Genomic DNA, 19,333 nt, shown 5'->3' with positions numbered 1-19,333 from the left:
GGGCTGGCTCGGGAGATCCACTCGGGCGCGAGAGGAGGCTGGAGGAGAGGGCCAGGCCTGGCTTGGCAGGCGCGAGAGAAGGCTGGAGGAGAGGGACCGACGTGCCTTGGCGTCTCCAAGAGCCACGAAGCCGTCGCCATCGGCGTGGCGCGTCCAAGTCAGTCGCGGCAAATGGCCGTTGCGGGTGTAAGGACCAAAGCAAGGCGACGGCAAAAGGCCGGGCGTAAGAGCAGAGCAAAGCCGGGAGCATATGACGTGCACTCGATGGACACACCGCCACCTGCTAGATCTCGGCGTGGCCCCCTTCCCCACACCGGCCCGACCCCGCCCCTCGCCGGACCCGGCGCACTCCAAGAGGCGTAGTGCATCGTCGGCGCAGAGATGTGTGAGGTCGCCAGGGGGGAATCAGGGGAGGGAGGGGGGATCCTTACCGCGTGCATCCTTGCTCGCTCGATCTGGCGCCATGGTCCCTGGGGGTTGCATGTGAAGTGGAGGAGGGTATAGAGAGGGGAGTACGCGGCGCCGTGGTGGGTGTGGCTAGAGCACGGGCATGTGTGTGGCTGGAGAGAGCACGAAGGGAACTGGGGGCGGGGCGGAGAAGCTCTGCTAGCGGTGGTGGGTTGATGACGAGCAGCGATCTGTGGATAAGGGAGCTCTCTCGGTGTTTTTTTGTCTATTCGCTTTTTTTAATGGTTGCACCGCTGCTGGATCTGCTATGTGCTACCGATCACAATCAAAATTCTGAATGAGCAGCGTTGTGTGGATAAGGGAGAGTGGGGATTTTGGTCTATTTGTTTTTTAATGGTTAAATGGTTACACCTACCAGAAGCTGCTGGATGTTGCTATGTGTACTATCGATTGCAAAAAAATGATATGTTTATATATTCATTATTTATTTATTTCTATATTCTAATTTTTTAACGGAGTAGATAATTGGAGCTCACTAGGATTTGCTGACAACTAAGATATTCCTCAACTTTGGATGTTACAGATGTCACTGGTGAGATATGGAGGGGAGAGGGAGGGATGAAGAGAGAGCATCTTGATCTGTTTCTCCCCCGCACGCCAGCTGGGAGGAGGGGGGGCACTCCAGTCCGTTTTACCATCTCTGACGCAACTTTGTGTGCCATAATTTTGCAATTTTAAATAAAGTTCATCCATTCACAAAAAATGTTTGCTTTGTCAAAGTCCTTTTTTTTAAATCAAATCCATAGAGCATAAAAGGCATATTTTTTAGAGGATAAACCCGCAAACCATAAGAGTGTTGGTATTGTAGGGAGGTTTGTCCCAACGAAGAGATCCTCACGTGGCGCATGTCACTCGACCTGGGCCTTCTCACGTAAAATTTTATCCCGTTGCAACGCACGGGTATTTGTGCTAGTATAACTTAAGGATCACCGCCATAACATCGTTCTTTAGAATAGATCACGCCTTTTGATAGAATGTCGCGATAAACCCATCCGACCCCGATGCCCGTTCCGGGGGCATCTTCCTGGTCGTGTTCCACACTTCTTCCTCTGTGAAAATAGCATCAGGGTCCGAGAGCACATGCTCCTCCATGTCAAAAATGAAGATACACATCAGCCTCCCAAACGAATGTGTGTCCCAACAGCTGTTCATAAGCATCTGTGAAGATCTCCTCCTTCCTTTCTTGATCCGTGATCAGAGCACCATTATGCATAAGGTGGGTGATGAAATTCTTGGACCTGCGACCATTGGCCACGGCTTGGAAAAGTTTAGTGTTAGCGTCACCCTCACGTATCCATCTTAAGCATGATCGTTGCCTCTCAATCGTGCATTGTAATGATGCCAGGCCCACCACCGCTTGCTTAAGTGTTCTCTGTAGCCACCTCTCTATCGATGTCAACACTCGGGCCTCCATAGCTCTGTCCAATCTGAGAATGACATAATTGGCGATCCATCTAGATCTTAATATTTTCAATCTTCCTTTGTCCCCAAGCTCGTAAGGCAGAGGCGGTGTTCCTAAGCAAAGCATTCAACCTCTTGAAGGGGTCAACAATGACGTCATCACACACGCAAACATCCTGAACAGCTTGCTTGAAACCCTCTAGCCGGGTCCAATATAGTTCAAACTGAAACCTTCTCTTCGAGCAAAACGGGGTTAAGCTCCCATCAACGGAAACAAGTACCCAATCAATCTTAGGGCGTGTTCGGTAACCCGCTGCAGCCTCAAACTCCTCAACTCCCCAGCCAATATCCAACAGGCAGCTTCTCTGTTTAAAATCTTGAAGCTAACCATCCGTTCGGCACATCAGCTTCTAGTTTGGCAAGCACATGTGTCATACACATTAGCACAAACCACCTCAATAAACAAAACAAGATTACAATCAAACCCCCTGTTATCCTGCATCGCTCGTCAACGCCACTGGAGGATGGAGGTGGACAAGCACGCCGGCACTACCCCATCACCATGGACAACCACACGAAAGCCAAAGCCGCAGATGGACGGGGAGCAACCGATGGGGAGGACAGCGAGGTTGTCGAGGCTCAGGGATGGGAGCGCCGGCCATTGCTCCTGCGTCCTCGACAGCTCCTGGTGGATTGAAACGGCGGCAGTGGAGGACAATAGATACGACAGGGCTGGCGGACGGCGAGCTGGGAAGGCGGCGAACGGCTACATGGGTCGATGGGCTCAGCGGCCTATGAGAGAGGAACGAGAGAAGGAGATCGTGGAGATAGATCAGTCATGCGGAATGGGATCCAATCGGTACGCATGCTGTTCACTTGGCAGTTGCTAGTCAAACACTCAAACTCCCACTCCTTCGATTTCTAGGAGCTTGCCTTTTCCAAATAGCCAGCTTCTCACTCTCAAACCACGATTTAAACCAAGTCCACATCAGAGGAATCGCCGGCAGCTCCGCTCTTGTGCCACCGCTCACTCGCCAGGTAGGTTTATTGCCTAGTTGCTTGTTTGCCTCGTCTCCCGTTCCGTCATAGATCCATTCAATGCGATTTTTTGTGGCCCCGTGGAACACAATTTGGGAATTTCCATGCCTCGGCCCAAACCAAATAACCAAATTGGACCAACGTGGAAAGTTCTCTGGTTGAAAGCTGCAATCCACGGCATCGACATGGATTTTGCAGTACAGAATACGAACCAGCAGGGTCGGTCATTGCGATCATACAGTTTTCTAAGTAGAAAACAGAGCTTTATTCATTGCAGCACAAACCTCAGGGGCGACCAGAGAAGTTGCACCCTGTTATTATTTTGCGATTGGTTAGTTAACTTCGCATGTGCTGGGGAAGCCCATGGGTGATATTTTAGTAGGCTGAATGGTCACAGCGCCCAACCAATAATTGCTATATTTCCAGAAGTCTCTCATCCAACATCCATATATATCATCATAACATAACATAAGAACTTGAAATTAAGCATAGGAGGTAAAGTCGATATATGGATGAACACAGCCATGTTTACAAATCTCGAAATCAGACAAGAGTAACAGGAGTACAATAAATGAGCGAGGAGCATGCTTCTATTAATGGGGCAAAAAAGTGTATACTCTCCACAAACCTGTGATTTAAAAATCTACAGCCGACTGAACGAATTTTTAGGTTCAAAAGTATCAAAGAAAACAGAGGAGCGTAAGCTTACTACTACTCCCTCCGTTCGGAATTACTTGTCTCGAAAATCAATGTATCTAGAACTAAAATATGTCTAGATACATCCATTTTTGCGACAAGTAATTCCGAACGGAGGGAGTAACAAAGAAGTCTCTTGGGGACAGTTACAGTCATCGCCGACTTGTATCTTAAGTTGGAACCTAACATGTTTGTCTTCATCAAGCACAGACATTATATTCTAGTACCAGAATTGTAGAGTCTCTTATCAAGATGCGAAACAAAAGCGTAGCATATTCAGCTACTGTTTATAGCAAACAGAGACGAAGCAACAGGCGATACTACGCAAAAAAAAACAGAGCAATCAAAGATAGACCTTTTTAAAATCACACACGGCTGAAAAAAACCAAGTGCAAAGGTTATGGCCAAAGGAGGACACTAGAAGTAGAGAAGGAACTGTTGTTTATAGTGTCATACGGAGAATCTTCACCTGAATCAAGAAAGTTTAACAATATAAAAAAAAGTAGAGGAGCTAAGCTGTTTAAAGCCTCAGAAAGCCGCAAAAATATCATCATTTGGAATCTGACGGTAATTCCAACATAAAGCTAATCATCATAGGCTCCAATTGCGTTTTAGATAGAAAACAGGGCCCTAAACATCCTTGGGCAAAAAATTCAAAGAAACAGGGTGTATCATCAGAATATAAATACTTCTCATTCACAGGAAAATAAGCACTGTGTCAGAAGGTGTCCTAAGATTGTTTCAAGGTTTCATCCTCTGATACTGACAAGATAAACAAGAACTAGACCAAATGGAAAAAAATATCTCTGGTGGATTCAGATGCAAAGATGACATCACATGGGCGGCTCAAGCCACCCTCGGATCAAGTGTTGGATTATGCATCAATAACTCCTCATGATCCAAACAGATTTTGCAGACTGAAAGGTAAGAATAAGCAAATGGTCAATAACTGACAAGATTGTACAAAGACACAGAGTTAATCAGTGGTGGCAATATTTAATTGGTTCGATTCTGCCAGCGGTGTCGTCAATGCTTTCAGAAGAGGGAGCTCGTTATCCTCATCGCAACTACGTGCTCCAAAACAAACGAACAAAATCAAAACACAGAAATGAAAGAGAAGGATCAGATGAACATAACAATGAACAGCTTATTAAAAAGAAAACAAAGTAAGAATCCAATAAAACAAGTATGATTTGTTGGTGCTCAGATTCTATGGGTGTATAGGAGTCATTCACAGGTATCTCCCATCAGTACGAGGAATGTTTTATAATCACTGCACCACAAAAGGTTCAAAACGCTAAAGTGATGCAACAAGAACTTGAATTATACAAGACAAAAGAAAGCATGAAAAAAGATTAAACTGGAATTTGGGGGCGAGCGTAACCCAAGATCCATCAGACGGATTTGTGCTCTAAGCGCCACCTGAATACCTCTCGGGAGCTTTGTAAACTCGGATCCACCAAGAGAATGGCGGCCAGACAATGGGACAGAGCTCCCCGAATCAAACAACACATGAACAAACAGAACAAAAGAAAATTTATCATTTTTTCTGTGTGGCGAGTTACTAATGAAGCACCTCCACTAGTAAAGAAGGCGCTATCAGCGAAACTCCCAGACATCGGTCTTGGCCTCCCATGAATCAGAAGAACAGCTAAGCAAGTTAATCCGGGATTATGAAGGCCACGGACAAAAATGAAAAACAGCAGCCGTACAACAAAAAACAAAGATTAGATTCAAAATGTTCAAGAACCAATCCGACACCCAGCAACAGATGTGGAGGGTGAGACACGGTGGAGGCTCTAGATCAGTGTGCGCCCGCAACGGAACCAGCATGGAAGACAAAATCCACCAGGTTCTCTCAAAGGCGACCATGTGTTGACAAGTCTTATTCAAGAGGATAATACAAAAGCAAACTAATATATTCTAATCTGAAAATGTTATTACGTGGAGAAGGAAAACCTCGCTAGACAACAGAAGGTCTGACATATCGATGGCCAACCACATTCCAGTGACTATATATCAAAATATAACAGAAGAGTTGCAGAGCCAAATCAACTCCCTTGGATCTCATAGCTATTGGCCTATGGGCCATCACAGATGAAACTAACAGTGAACTAGTTTCAACCACAAGCCACAAATCAAAAGAAATAAGGACTACAATGGGTTTAAGCTAAAACTATTCTTCATCCATAATATGCTGCTCAAGCTAGATACCACAAACAAAGCTACTCAACAGGGCACTAGTACACCCAGCTTTTAAAATTCCATGAGATTTTTATTTATGTTTCTGGTTTTTATTCCATCAGTTGTGTCAAACATGAGTTTGTTACTTCTGCTGAACAGTTGATTCGGCGGTAAACGAGTTAATCTGGTGTCGTTATTTAACTCCCATCTCGTAGGACCAAGAGACGAAGCTGATGACAACACACCATCTGCGAGTTTTTCAGCCTCTTCCGCAAATCAGAGGTACTTGGTGAGAGGATAGTTAAACTCGACAAAGATAAATAAACAACCACTTATTTTACCAAGTAAAAAAGCACAAGTCAACTTGAAAACATCAAGAAAAGTTTGAGGTGATCATGAAGAACCTCAGACTTGCCCATGAATGTCATGTGGATACAGCGCCTCCAGGTAGGTTCATCCTGTAAACAGGATCCTGGAGCCATCTGCACCTCCAAATGTTGGGTGTAGCATCATTGGCAATTCAAATGGAGTCTCCGAACAAATTACATGCTAGACACCAAGATAAAGAATGTACGAAAGGTAATAATCATTAATTTTCAGGTATCAACAATGGGAGAAAATAACTTTTCTAAGTGCAAAATGGCTCAGATCTTGTTAACAGATTTTTCAGTCATGAATTCTCAGAAGCAGAACTGGCATGTTTGCTGAAGCTGTTAATCATCACAGCCATGGTAAAACAAGAACACACAAAATCTAGAAGAGAGAACAAGATTTTACTATTGTATGGCTCATATTAAGAAATTCAACCATGTTTTCCCTTGTACTTCATGGATTAATCAGAAGCGCGGGTAAGATTCAAATCACTGCCATCAACAAAATGAAATTCACAGGAATGATAAAGAAACTGTGCAGAAAAGAGAACTAGAAAATGTGGTTCAAAGCTGATGTGGCATCAGATAATAAGCGGAGTTTTGTAAACATATCAAAGATTCAGTGTTTAGCATACAATATTTCACCTCATTTGCCACCCGATGCCGCACAAGAAGATTGATAAAATTTGCAATGGAAATACCAGAGACAAATGGACAGCATTAATAAAAGGTATCATTAGATAATAAGCAGAGTTTCATTTTATTCACACATGGAACTTTTCATTGATAGTATAAGGATATACAAGCAGGAAGAATCAAAAGAATTTAAAGATTGTACAAAACTGAGAATCTCGGTCAGAATATTTGACTCAAGAGCAATGGCAAACACTGCAAAGGGTTAATAAGTAAACCATCGCAATCGCTTTGTCCCCATCGTATTGGAGCTTGGACTCAAGTAAGAAACTGAACCACATCTAACTACTAGGAAGAATACAAGCTATGGCACAAATTTGAGAATTAGAGAACAAAAACCTATTGTTGAAAATGAAAGATCTTGTTTTCTCTCAGATGCTATCCACAAGGGTAAGCACAGATGATGCAGACATATCAACATGACATCAGTTCAGACCGCCCGTCTGCTTGTACTCTCTTCATTGAGAAAGATTTCAGACCAGATCACTAGAAAACAAAGACAATAAGAAAATGACAGTGATCACAAGATAACTCTTAAACAAAGCTCAATCAAAGGAGTTAATATGTTACATAAGATTTCTGGCTTAGGAGAAGGATCTTCACTCCCATTCCATTTACAGATCAGAACAAAAAAAATCAATATACCAAAAGAGAAAAGGGGGTCGAGTTTGTTGAGCGAGATGGATCAGATTTCTGGCTTGGAATCCTCTGATAAAGGATTACAGTTACGCGCAGTATAATCACTGTCGATCATTTGGGGAAAGGATCCTCACTTCCAGTCAACTTCGAAAAAAAAGAAACAAAGCCAAATCAGAAAATAAAACAAAATAAAGCAAGGTGCATCAGATCCCTGGTTTAGAATCCTGTGATAAAGGATTACATTTGTGCACAGTATAGTTAAAAAGGCCAAGTCAATTCGGATTTCTTAGTGAAAAAGAAACAAAATTAAAAAACAAGGAGGCAAAGATAACGAAGATGGATCAGATTTCTGGCTTGGAATCCTCTGATAAAGGATTGCAGTTGCGCACAGTATAATCATAGTCGATCATTTGGGGAAAGGATCCTCACTTCCATTCAATTTACAGAACAAATCAGAAAAACAAAGGTCAAGTATTGAAGAGAAAAGGGGATAGAGGCTGGACGGGATGGATCAGATTTCTGGCTTGGAATCCTCTGATAAAGGATTGCAGTTGCGCACAGTATAATCATAGTCGATCATTTGGGGAAAGGATCCTCACTTCCATTCAATTTACAGAACAAATCAGAAAAACAAAGGTCAAGTATTGAAGAGAAAAGGGGATAGAGGCTGGACGGGATGGATCAGATTTCTGGCTTGGAATCCTCTGATAAAGGATTACATTTGCGCACAGTATAATCATAGTCGATCATTTGGGGAAAGGATCCTCACTTCCATCTAAATCAAGAACAGATCGCAGTCTCAAAAACCAGACACATAATTCATATTATACCTAGAAGAGCAATTAAGGTTGACCAAAGCAGAAACAGGCTACGTGGCTCAAATAGTAAGCATCCCTCGGATCTCATAGCTATGGCCATCACGGATGAAATTACAAGCAAACTAGTTTTAGCCACAAGCCACAGGTACAAAGAATATACTAGCATGGCTTGAAGCTAAAACTAATCGACCATTCATCTTTGGTACTGTAATTTTTTCTTCATTGGGACACTGACTGCTACTGGAGCTAGATAAAACAGATAAAGCTACTCAACAGGGCAATCATACACTCAATGCTACAATCTGATGTATAGTAGAAACCAAAGGAGAAGGAAGTATTATGTAGTCATATTGCCGGTATCCCTCAGATCTCATAGCTAATTTGGCCATCACCGACGACCCTCGACAATGGTTTTACCCCCAAGCCACCAGCTCACCAAAACTGCAAGACGAGATGGCTTGAGGCTAAAACCAGTCACCAATCGTCTTTGGACCTGAATTTCATCTTCACAGGGACGTCAACCAACCACAACAAAACTACATAAGCTGAGGAATTACATGCTAAGTGGAACGCGAGTACGCACAAGAAAAACAACAGCCGAAAACATGCGTTCAAGGTAAAGATCTACCGGGATTGAGCCTACTGGGATCGATAGATATCTGTGGGAGCTCGCCTCCCGGTTCGCCGATCTTAGGGCGGGACCGCTGCGGCAGCTCCTACGGACTACGCGGCCGTGCGGCTCTCCACCGCTGCTCGTCCCGCGCGGCGCCGATAGCCAGAGCGCCAGCGAAGCAGGTCGAGAGCAGGCGGGGAGGCGGCGGCGTGGTTACAGGAGGCGAGGCAAGGCCGGCGAAGGTGGGTGGCGGCGGCAGGCGAGGGGAGTAGTGGGGAAGCGAACCCTGCAGATTAGGTTTCCGCTCCCTTCCTTTTGTAGCCGGCTCGATGGTGAACCCCTGGGCCTGGGCCTGCACGCTAATGTTGTGAGGCCCGGCTCGTTACAAGCGGCCTAGTTGTCGCCCTAACTCACGCTCGGCTGGGTCTAGGTGTCCGATTTTTTCTGCTGTTGATCTGGTGTAGGAAAAAACAGCTGGGTTTTTTTAATATACTGTTGAAAAAGTGTGGAATCGAAAAAAAGTTTCTAGATTTTAGAAAAAGGTCATGAATTTTAAAAGGTACTTGAATTTTAAAAACAAAATCATGAATTTGAAAAGTTTGCTAATTTGAAAAAAGGTCATGCATTTGAAAAACTCACCAACTCAAAAAAAAACTTCACGCATTCCAAAACAGTTCATGGATTTGAATTTTTTTTGTGTATATGATAAATGTTCGTTATTTTGAAAAAAAAACATCACGAATCAAAGAAGTTCATGAACTTTAAAAATGTTCCAAAAAACGAGAATTTGGAAAACATTTGCAATATTAAAAGGTATGAAAAGGGGGGAATGAAAATAAAAAACAAATAGAAACCAGTGGAAACTAAAGTAAACAAGTACAGAAATCAGCCGAGTCGTAACATGAACGGGACCTACGTGCGGTGCAGTGCGGAGAAGATCCCAACAGTGTGTTCCCTAAACCGTAACATCACAAGTAGAAAAAAAACGAGTGTGCATGCAGTGCGCGGAAGAAAATGAGCCAAGACCCAACGTCTAACGGGTGTGCGCTTTCTACCAAAACTATTCAGAGGGTTTGGTCTTTTTCGAGTGTTGTTGAGAGGGTTTAGCGCTGGCGGAACCTCAATCTTTCTCATGTGAAGCCGGCCACATACTACAAACGACTAACATCGTCATTATCAAGGAGATCAAGCAGCGAGCTTTGGCGTTCAACTCCTGCCCCTTTGTTCATGAAGGGCGCCCATCAAATGTAGAGGCATATTGTTTAGCTAAACACGCTCTTATTCTTTCATAGGGGTGTCATGTGTTCTTAAACCAACTTGATCCCGATGGTATTCCTGTAAAACTTTATTTCGAATAACAAAGTCGAGTGTGTTTACCCTACAAAAACATATGGTATTATTTCTTATCCGCCTTTTTTCTTTCTTCTCCATGATTTTCTTCACGCTCGACCTAGGCATGTATGAGGTCCTTTCAAAGCAGTGTGTACCTATTGTCAAAAAAAGGCAGCGTGTACATTGGCAGGTAAAAGTATATTTGTTTTTATTTTTCAAACAAGTTAGTGTATTTAGGATTAAAAATGTTCATGAATTCAAAAAACGTTCATGTATTTCAAAAAGTGTTCACGAATTTTTAAAAATGTTTTCCAAATTTTAAAATTGTTCCTGAATTAGAAAATCTCTAACAAGCTGAAAAAATGTCCACGAATTTAAAAGAACATTCTCAAATATTAGTAATGTTTGTAAATTTTTTTAAATAGGATTTTAATTTTTTACTAATTTTTTAAAAAATGCATGATTTGTTGCTTATTCTAAAAAAACATAACTTTAAAAAACTTAACAAATGTGAAAAATACATGACTTAAAAGTTGTTTGTTAATTAGAAAAATATCTCATATTTGAAAAATGTTCACAAGTTTTAAAAAGTCTTTGTGAATTCAAAGAGTATTCACGTACTTGAAATGTTCTTGGATTAAAAAGGAAGACAAATAAAAGAAAAAAGGAATTTAAAAAGAAGATTAAAAAAGTGATAGAAAGAAAACCTAAAAAACTCGTCGAAAAAAGCAAGGTTTTTTTTGGAGAACCTTGCCCAAACCGAGAGGAAGTGTCTCGGAAGTTTCATAAAATCGGCCGAACAAAGCTGTGTGTAGGTATAGCTTGATTATCGCTAAAAAAGAACGTGTGTAGCTAGAGCTTCGCTACCACTAAAATAGAGTCATCTAGATGGCTTCTCCGGTTAGCGAGCGATGTGGTATCACTCACAACTAGAAGAACGCCCGTGCGTTGTAACGGGGCCACATTAACTTTAAGAGTTCAATATTACGACATTGCGCGACTTTTTTTACCATCAAATCTTCACACACACACAGAACCACACTCTCCCTCCCTCTTCCTCACTCTCTATCCCCGTCTCCCTCTCGCTCTAACACACACATATCCATCTTATTGGGTACGGGACCATAATCCATCTATTTCACACATACACGCTAGTGCATAACAATATGGATTATGTGTATTATATTTGCCACCAGAATTGAGGGAATTAATTTCATGTAAATCGACCAGCCACAACTCCAAGAATACGCGGACGAGGTGGTTCGGGTCGGCGTCGGCGCCGTCCAGCGCGGGCCACGGGCCCGCTTCCAAGTGCACGTGCAATGCACAACTTCACAAATATTATAATCAGATATGAGAAATCACATGCATAGAAAAGACATTCTGATAGCAATCCAAATACCATACTCAATTGAATACCTAACCTGGACAATACTCTTATTTCTATGCGCCAGGAAAAAATGGAATAGCAAAGCTAAGTATGCCTACATACGCTCAGATTATATATAAGAATCTTGGGTGAACAATTGCAACAAAGCACTAAGCAGCGATAAATTTAAATAAAAAATCCATTAACTATGCAGGCAGCAGGCTTGTTACAACATAGAGAGATAGAAAAATGTCACCTCCAGTAATGTAGCGCAAAGGAGTGGAAGGAAGCATGAATGAGAGGTTGCCTGTTCTTCTCCATGTACATGGATCAGCAGTAGAGGCCAAGTATATAAGTACTTGACCGAACTCCACTCTTCGTGTACGGAGAGCCATGTCACATTCTCGCCGCTGCAGCATGGGAGGACGGCTGGTTCACGTGACCCTCCAGCTGGGGGATCCATGGTGGCTGACCGTCGAGCTCGAGGCAGAGAAGTTGAGGGCAGTAGTGGCGAGATCCATGCCAGCCAACCGGGCGAAGAGGAGGTCGTCGGGGAGGGACACATCGGCAAGATCCGGTCACCACGCGACCTGAAGAGCAACAGTGATCTCCACAAGATGTAGGCCGACGGCGTGCTCCATCCCCTGCGATGGGGTGACCATGGCGGTGGCCACAGCTCCTCATGCTCGCCTCGATCTCGGCGACACACCCTGAGTGTAGGAGGCAGCAACGACCTCGACGAAATCATGGCCTCCATCCCGGAACGCAATCATGTCGCTCTAAATAAATGGATTCAATCATGTGACTCTAATTACTTCGGATTGTTATGTGCACACTAAGCGGGGTGCAGTTAGGAAAGAAAATGTTTTCTAATTAAAGTGATTGAGTGATTTAAGGTAAGGTTAATTAATTTAGATTTGATTTTTAGTGATTGTTAGTAAAGTATGATGCGTCTTTAAAATCTTTTATTTGTTTCCTTAAAATCTATTATTTGTTTCCTAAAGAAATTTGCAATAATGGAAGGTATCGGTTGATTTGGATAAGTTAGTAAATTTAGATCCGTGATTGCGTGCACGTTTGGAAAGTGCTGATTTGCAAGGAAAGAGCTGAGGGGTAAATAAACCGGTGAATAAGAAACCAACATCGAAAAAAATCTACGACGGTTAACCTACGAAAAAAAACCGGACGAAAGTGGTGGGACGAAAAAAAACCTGGAAGCGAGACTACCAACTGCTCCATTAGGAGAGCAACAGTGATCTCCACAAGCTGTAGGCCGACGGCGTGCTCCATCCCCTGCGATGGGATGACCATGGCGGTGGCCACAGCTCCTCATGCTCGCCTCGATCTCGGCGACACACCCTGAGTGTAGGAGGCAGCAACGACCTCGACGAAATCATGGCCTCCATCCCGGAACGCAATCATGTCGCTCTAAATAAATGGATTCAATCATGTGACTCTAATTACTTCGGATTGTTATGTGCACACTAAGCGGGGTGCAGTTAGGAAAGAAAATGTTTTCTAATTAAAGTGATTGAGTGATTTAAGGTAAGGTTAATTAATTTAGATTTGATTTTTAGTGATTGTTAGTAAAGTATGATGCGTCTTTAAAATCTTTTATTTGTTTCCTTAAAATTTATTATTTGTTTCCTAAAGAAATTTGCAATAATGGAAGGTATCGGTTGATTTGGATAAGTTAGTAAATTTAGATCCGTGATTGCGTGCACGTTTGGAAAGTGCTGATTTGCAAGGAAAGAGCTGAGGGGTAAATAAACCGATGAATAAGAAACCAACATCGAAAAAAATCTACGACGGTTAACCTACGAAAAAAAACCGGACGAAAGTGGTGGGACGAAAAAAAACCTGGAAGCGAGACTACCAACTGCTCCATTAAAAATAGAGATGAGCAATACCTAGCATTTGTTGTAGCACACTTCTGCATCTGGCTATACGAGGTATTAGATTATAGGATTGGTGGCCAGGAGATGATCTGGAGGAGAGCATATGACTCATTTTTCTCGTGGATACACAAGAAGGAAGTTTTTGGTACCTCTAAGGCCCCGTTCGGTTCAGCGGAAATCAAAACATGGGATCATAAAGAGATAGAGGAATTGGAAAGGAAAGCTCCTGTAAAACAGAGGAATGATGAACAGATGAAAAGGCAGAGGAAACCATGTGAAAGAGTGTTCGGGTTGATGGAAAAAAAGCACAGGAAATCATCTTCATGTGTACTCAAACATGCCATCCCAAGAAATATTTTATTAACTTCAAAAAAAAGAAATATTTTATTTGGTTATAGTACAGCCAAAAGGGCATGCTGCAATTTTTTATTTGGGCTTACACGGTAGCCACCAGCGCTTTGCCTCGGGCTTCTGCCAAAACATTGGCTCGTGTTGGATTTTTTCAATCCTCCGGAACCGGTGCGAATCTGCAGCTTAGAGGAATTTTTCCTGTAAAATACTATTCAACTTTCCTTTCTCCCGAACGCTGTGGATGGAAAACTTTCTAAAGGAATGACTTTTCTATGAAATTCCTGCAACTTTCCTATGAACCGAACGGGGCCTAAGAAGTTGGACATAGTTTCCTTTTTTTCTGTAAGGGTTTGTATCGATGGCGCACCATGGGCATAGCTTGATGTCGTCTCTGGGCATTCATCTCGACGAATCCAACTTCTTAGGTAGGTGAACCTCGTGATGCATCTGCTCATCTTGTCTGCATTCTATCGATGCCGACTTTTCCATTTGATTATTGTTCTCTTTTCTACCGGTAGCACTCACTGCTAGAAAGTCATTTGCGCCGGGCCTAATAAACATTGCTGACTGAGAGGATGACATTATCATCTTGGAAAAGCGATGGTTTATGCTATCTTGCAATTCCTTTTTGTGCAGAGTTTATTTTGTTAAAACTTCTCCTCTACAATAAAAATATCTACTTTGAACGTTTTTACTTCAAACAAACTTTAGATTTTTTTTGAGAAATACTTTAGACAAAATTTGTAGACCCTATTTTCAGAGACGAAGGAAAAACTGAAAAGAGAAATGGGCCAACCCGTCCTCTCAAAGGCCTTCTCGTAAAGGAGACGCGAGTTTCTCTTTGCCGCATCGACGAGCTCCGCCGCCTCCTTGTCCTCGCCGACGACGTCGTGGAGGGGCGTGGCGCGCGGATGGCCGGCACCCGCTCCCGCCGGCGTAGAAGAGCGCGCACTCTGCCGCTGGTCGCCGAACCCTCACCGCCGGAACCCGCCGCTCTCAGCAGCTCCAGGTCGGTGCCCTCACCTTAGACCCTAACCTTGCTTGCCACCCCTCCTTGATCAGGATCTGTTCATTGAGGTCATATAAGGGGGTGAACAACACCGACCACGCATCAATCGATCAGCACTGCCGCTTTAGTGAATCAGTAGTGAAATTTCAAGAGTCTGTTGGTGATTTAGTAGGTATTCGTGGGTTTTTTTGGTGAATTGCCAGTGACATTGGTGATAGATGAACTGACAGCGATAGGTAATTTCTGAATTAGTGTAATAAGTCCGTAAGGCTTTTAGTTTAAGAAATACAGTTTACATTATTGCGTATGGTCTAACATGGAACAAGTCAATTCCAGATCACTTCTAAATCCTGCCTAGAACTATGTTTATCGACAAGGGATTTGATGGATATTTGTACGGTGACACCGTTTTATCGACAAGGGATAAACTAAAACAATCGAAATTGTCCACATAAACGTGCAACAGGCTTTATCCCCCTTTTTATATAATGGAAAATGCTATAGTCATCTCTTGATGTGACTTGGTTTATTGGGCGGGTAGGTTGGATCCAAAGTAAAATCAAGGAAAAGCGCCTCTCGTGAGTATTACTGTTGTAGGTAGTGATGGTACTACTGCCTGTTTGAGGATACTCTAAAAAAAAAAAGAGTGAATTCCATTTTTTACCTTGTAGTTGTACATTTGTGACACATATTACCCTATTTAGCGGAACTTTTATCGAAATGTCAGATTTTGGAGACTTTTAACACGGTTTTACCCCAGTTTTACATTTTGTTTGTTTATGGTCGATAGGATCGGCATGTTGCGTCATTGATTTGTAAAAAAAACTGTAAGGATCGGAGGGCATCATTGGCGATCTTGTCCAAGCTTCTCTTGTCTATCTGTTCCACTCCTTGTGGCCGTCCACATGTTTTTGGATACAGGGCGTCACCTCACACCTTACCTGATGGACACGCATCAAAAAACAAGGGTCCAAAGATTTCAAAAGGGATATTCTAGACGAATTTTCACTGGAAGGGGTAATTAGTGTCACAAATGTATAAATATGGGGTAAAAAGTGGAATTCACTCAAAAAAAAAAACCCTCTGCCATGATTTGAAATAAAAAAATTTACACATGGTTGGCACACTGAAATATATTCTAGTTATTGCCATTGTAGAAAAAAAAAATCAAGCTGTAGGTGGTTCCGGCGTATGTTGTTCTGGTGGAAATTTAGCATGCTTAAATAGACACTCTTGGTTTGCCTTACTGTTCAGTTAAAGCCTACTGACAGTTTATTAGTTGTATGTCTCTACTCTCTAATATGTTTCACTTATTTATTCTGATCCATTGCTCTTGGATTTTCTCTTGGACAGAGAAGTTGCCGTTGTAGGCACCTCAGGCTCTACCTCCTCGCTGTTGTCAGGACCTCATGTTTGTGCAGATCTCCCGGACACCCTGCTTCATGAGATCATTGCTCTTTTTAATTCTTTCCACGACTTCCTTGCTTTTATAGGCACTTGCCGCTCTTGGCGCGCTGCATTTTCTTCCTTCCCCTCCATTTATACCTCCAACTTTCCGCCTTTGCACCTAAAGCCAGATCTTTATGCTCGTCCGCATAGCCGTGGTATTAAGCCCGTCCTTTTATCTGACTGCAAATGGAAGCTGAGTGATCCTACCCAGAAAAACGTATCCCTTTGCTGTTCTGTGCCCCAAAACACTCCAAATCAGATGCACTATTTGGGCTGCTCATATGGGTATCTTATCTTCTCCTATGAGGAGCACTGCCTCCTTGTCGATGTGCACAATGGTACCAAGGTGAAGCCCCCCAAACTTCCATCCAACAACCGCCTTGGGTACTTTTGTGGCATAGGCATTCTTACAGGTCCACTTAGTTCACCCAACTCACGCCTCCTCCTGTGCACGGGAACCTCCATGTTTGAGTGGCAGGTTGGAACAAACTCCTGGTCAGAACACCCTCTTGCCCTTAAAAGGGAACGCATCCATCAGATAGTGTTCTTCAAAGGTGTCATCTTTGTCATGGATGTTCTTGTGAGGCTCCACACTATACACTTATCACCTGAATTCAGTATGCAAAAAATAAAAATCGCGCGGGACCTTGAATCCTTTTTTATTAGCCCATGGTTGGTGGTCTCTGGTGACATGCTTCTCATGCTTGACCTTCGCATAGGATCTGACGAGTTGAATGATGACTTGTGTTATCACTTCTTTAAGGTCTTTCACCTTGACTTTTCTGTCGAGCCAGCCAAGTGGGTGAAGATGGAGAAGCTGGAAAATCAAGCTCTGTTTGTTAGCCTTGATAGGAGGAATCCTGCATTTTCTTGCATGAGCCCTGAAAGATGGGGAGGAAAAAGTAACTGTGTTTATGTTGCCAAGCTATTTGATGACCCCGATGAAACTTGGACTGCTGTTGAGGTTGGGCAGCGAGTGCGAAAAGAAACTGTTCACAGCCTTTACTATGGTCTTTCATTCCCGTCGGACTACAGTCATCTTGCTAGCCTCTGGCTGTACCCGAGTTTAGTCTATGGTACTAGCCAGTGATGTTGCTGAAGGGTTTTGGGCTTTTGGCTATGCACAAGCACTGGCTATTTCTGTTGTTTTACCTTTAGTTGGCGATCAGCTCCTGCAACTACAATGGTTTCCTCACCTGGCACCAGTGTTATGTGTTCAAGGCCACTTATCATGTATCACATGGCTGGTTGTTATGTGGCTATCATTTCTTGATGCCTGATGACAATCTACTTCTTAGAATGACTTCAGAAGTTTGGACCGACTCTTTGTGCTTCCATGTGTTTTCCCCTTGATGAGTTTTCTGCCGTATAGAAGTTTGTGCTCACCGTTTGGCTGATTTTTTTTAGAAGATTCAGTACAAGTTTTAGCATTATATACAATGTTTGGTCATTGTATTATCCAGCTCCACTTTTTGTCTAAGGCTGGAGCGACTAAACATTACTACCTCCGTCCTGGTTTATAGGCCCCCTTTATAGTTTGTGCCAAATTTTGACTAATGATTTAACTAACAAAATGTTAATGCATGTCAAGAAAAATTATCTCATTGGATTCGTATTTGAACATAGTTTTTAAAAATATAATGTTTGGTGACATGCGTGAAAGTTTTATTAGTTTAATACAACAACAACAATAACAACAACAACAAAGCCTTTAGTCCCAAACAAGTTGGGGTAGGCTAGAGGTGAAACCCATAAGATCTCGCAACCAACTCATGGCTCTGGCACATGGAAAGTTTTATTAGTTTAATCTATAGTCAAAATTTGACACGAAATACAATGGGGACCAATAAACCCGAATGGAGGTAGTAAGCAGCATGCATGCCTAGCCCCAGTGGATGAGGATTGGCAGCCTGCGTTTACAAGATAGCTGCATGTGTTTGTTCACTTCAGCAGCTCGGGTCAGAGTAGCCATTTGAACTGCTGCTCAGTCCCAGGTCTCTTGGATCATAACTGTGCGGTTGTAATTTTACCTGGGAGCTTGTAAAGCAGAGCAATTGATCTCCACACCTTGCGCAAAATCAAGATAATAAGTGATCGAAAACAAGTAGCCCGGCGTGAGCATCTTTGTTCTATTGTTTGACACCGTAGAAAGATAGTTTTCAAATGATCTATGAAGCATGTAGTGTTACTAATCGAGGATAGCCCTTTTATGGCCCCTTTATACCTTAAACGGTGCCCTAAAAAAAGCAACTCTTAAATCTAGCTTCCTAATTTTTTTTGCATGAATTTGACATCGATAGCCTAATTTGATTCAAACTACATTGCATAACACGCATGCAACCATAGATAGTACAATCAGTTCAAACTACATTGCATAACACAAAATTAAACTAGTCAATTCGAATGAAACAAATAAGCTTATTCATTTTCCTCTGCCTTTGTTTTGGCCTCGATCTTTGTTGAAAGTTCAATCACGTCCGCGCCATCCACCTGCCACCCCCCGCCCCCAGGATGGCCTGGCCTCATCCTCGTGAGCGTAGCGGACGCCGGTGTTCGTGTCCTTTATCTTGGACACCCATGTCCAGCGGATAGATCCCTCCATTTCGGGCGATGTCGGCCGATTGGAAGCATGGGATGAGGTGTGGAGACGGTGTAGGGTGGCTGCAGTGCTTGCCGGAGGGTGCAGTGTGTTCGAGGAAGGGAGGCGGTGCGGGAAGGGGAGGGTATTCTTAAAAGATGTGTCGCTCGAGTAAATATAAGGGGCGACCGCGATGATGAGTAATTTCTTTATACTCTTCTAAAGCATATAAGGGATAGGCTAAGTGCAGTTTTACCCCTCAAATTTTTATTTTTTTACTCCTCTAAAGCCTTTTAAGGGATCCGCTAGAGAGGCTCTTAGCAACCCTAACCCTTCTCACTTTCTCACCCTCTTTCAATGTGTACAAGACGTCGGTCGCACTCTCCTTCTCACTCCGAGTGGTGCAATGAACCATTTGTAAAAAAG

General features: G+C 42.9%; 1 protein-coding gene, 1 long non-coding RNA gene, 15 other non-coding genes and 1 pseudogene across 17 annotated transcripts; 1 reads left to right on the top strand and 17 right to left on the bottom strand.

The window, feature by feature from the left end:
* Positions 1-3,414: 3,414 nt before the first annotated feature.
* On the bottom strand, positions 3,415-9,195 carry LOC119337512. The gene is made up of 2 exons (XR_005163353.1): positions 8,937-9,195; positions 3,415-7,305 (listed from the first exon to the last, which is right to left on the bottom strand). It is a non-coding gene; the product is annotated as an uncharacterized LOC119337512 (long non-coding RNA).
* Positions 3,946-4,078, bottom strand: LOC119342464 (annotated as a pseudogene).
* On the bottom strand, positions 4,124-4,204 carry LOC119342482. Its single transcript, XR_005165608.1, has one exon. It is a non-coding gene; the product is annotated as a small nucleolar RNA snoR77Y (small nucleolar RNA).
* Positions 4,271-4,367, bottom strand: LOC119342467. Its single transcript, XR_005165598.1, has one exon. It is a non-coding gene; the product is annotated as a small nucleolar RNA snoR31/Z110/Z27 (small nucleolar RNA).
* LOC119342506 lies at positions 4,413-4,505 on the bottom strand. Its single transcript, XR_005165630.1, has one exon. It is a non-coding gene; the product is annotated as a small nucleolar RNA snoR31 (small nucleolar RNA).
* LOC119342328 lies at positions 4,580-4,675 on the bottom strand. Its single transcript, XR_005165533.1, has one exon. It is a non-coding gene; the product is annotated as a small nucleolar RNA R30/Z108 (small nucleolar RNA).
* On the bottom strand, positions 4,801-4,886 carry LOC119342500. Its single transcript, XR_005165625.1, has one exon. It is a non-coding gene; the product is annotated as a small nucleolar RNA snoR8a (small nucleolar RNA).
* On the bottom strand, positions 5,151-5,275 carry LOC119342496. The gene has a single exon (XR_005165621.1). It is a non-coding gene; the product is annotated as a small nucleolar RNA snoR83 (small nucleolar RNA).
* LOC119342489 lies at positions 5,968-6,072 on the bottom strand. The gene has a single exon (XR_005165614.1). It is a non-coding gene; the product is annotated as a small nucleolar RNA snoR97 (small nucleolar RNA).
* On the bottom strand, positions 6,190-6,304 carry LOC119342380. The gene has a single exon (XR_005165575.1). It is a non-coding gene; the product is annotated as a small nucleolar RNA Z278 (small nucleolar RNA).
* LOC119342357 lies at positions 6,425-6,519 on the bottom strand. The gene has a single exon (XR_005165557.1). It is a non-coding gene; the product is annotated as a small nucleolar RNA Z223 (small nucleolar RNA).
* LOC119342508 lies at positions 6,572-6,656 on the bottom strand. Its single transcript, XR_005165631.1, has one exon. It is a non-coding gene; the product is annotated as a small nucleolar RNA U36a (small nucleolar RNA).
* Positions 6,733-6,816, bottom strand: LOC119342401. The gene has a single exon (XR_005165583.1). It is a non-coding gene; the product is annotated as a small nucleolar RNA R16 (small nucleolar RNA).
* LOC119342377 lies at positions 7,532-7,630 on the bottom strand. The gene has a single exon (XR_005165574.1). It is a non-coding gene; the product is annotated as a small nucleolar RNA Z103 (small nucleolar RNA).
* On the bottom strand, positions 7,827-7,925 carry LOC119342376. Its single transcript, XR_005165573.1, has one exon. It is a non-coding gene; the product is annotated as a small nucleolar RNA Z103 (small nucleolar RNA).
* LOC119342375 lies at positions 7,997-8,095 on the bottom strand. The gene has a single exon (XR_005165572.1). It is a non-coding gene; the product is annotated as a small nucleolar RNA Z103 (small nucleolar RNA).
* On the bottom strand, positions 8,167-8,265 carry LOC119342374. Its single transcript, XR_005165571.1, has one exon. It is a non-coding gene; the product is annotated as a small nucleolar RNA Z103 (small nucleolar RNA).
* A 5,034-nt stretch (positions 9,196-14,229) lies between the features above and the next one.
* LOC119339209 lies at positions 14,230-17,647 on the top strand. The gene is made up of 3 exons (XM_037611348.1): positions 14,230-14,296; positions 14,619-14,880; positions 16,234-17,647. The coding sequence occupies exons 1-3, from the start codon at positions 14,230-14,232 to the stop codon at positions 17,417-17,419; spliced, it is 1,515 nt and encodes a 504-aa protein (XP_037467245.1). The 3' UTR covers positions 17,420-17,647.
* Positions 17,648-19,333: the final 1,686 nt, after the last annotated feature.

The sequence above is a fragment of the Triticum dicoccoides genome, chromosome 7B, assembly GCF_002162155.2.
Source record: "Triticum dicoccoides isolate Atlit2015 ecotype Zavitan chromosome 7B, WEW_v2.0, whole genome shotgun sequence".
NCBI classification, from domain to species: Eukaryota; Viridiplantae; Streptophyta; class Magnoliopsida; order Poales; family Poaceae; genus Triticum; species Triticum dicoccoides.
This window is presented reverse-complemented; position numbering and strand designations above follow the sequence as displayed.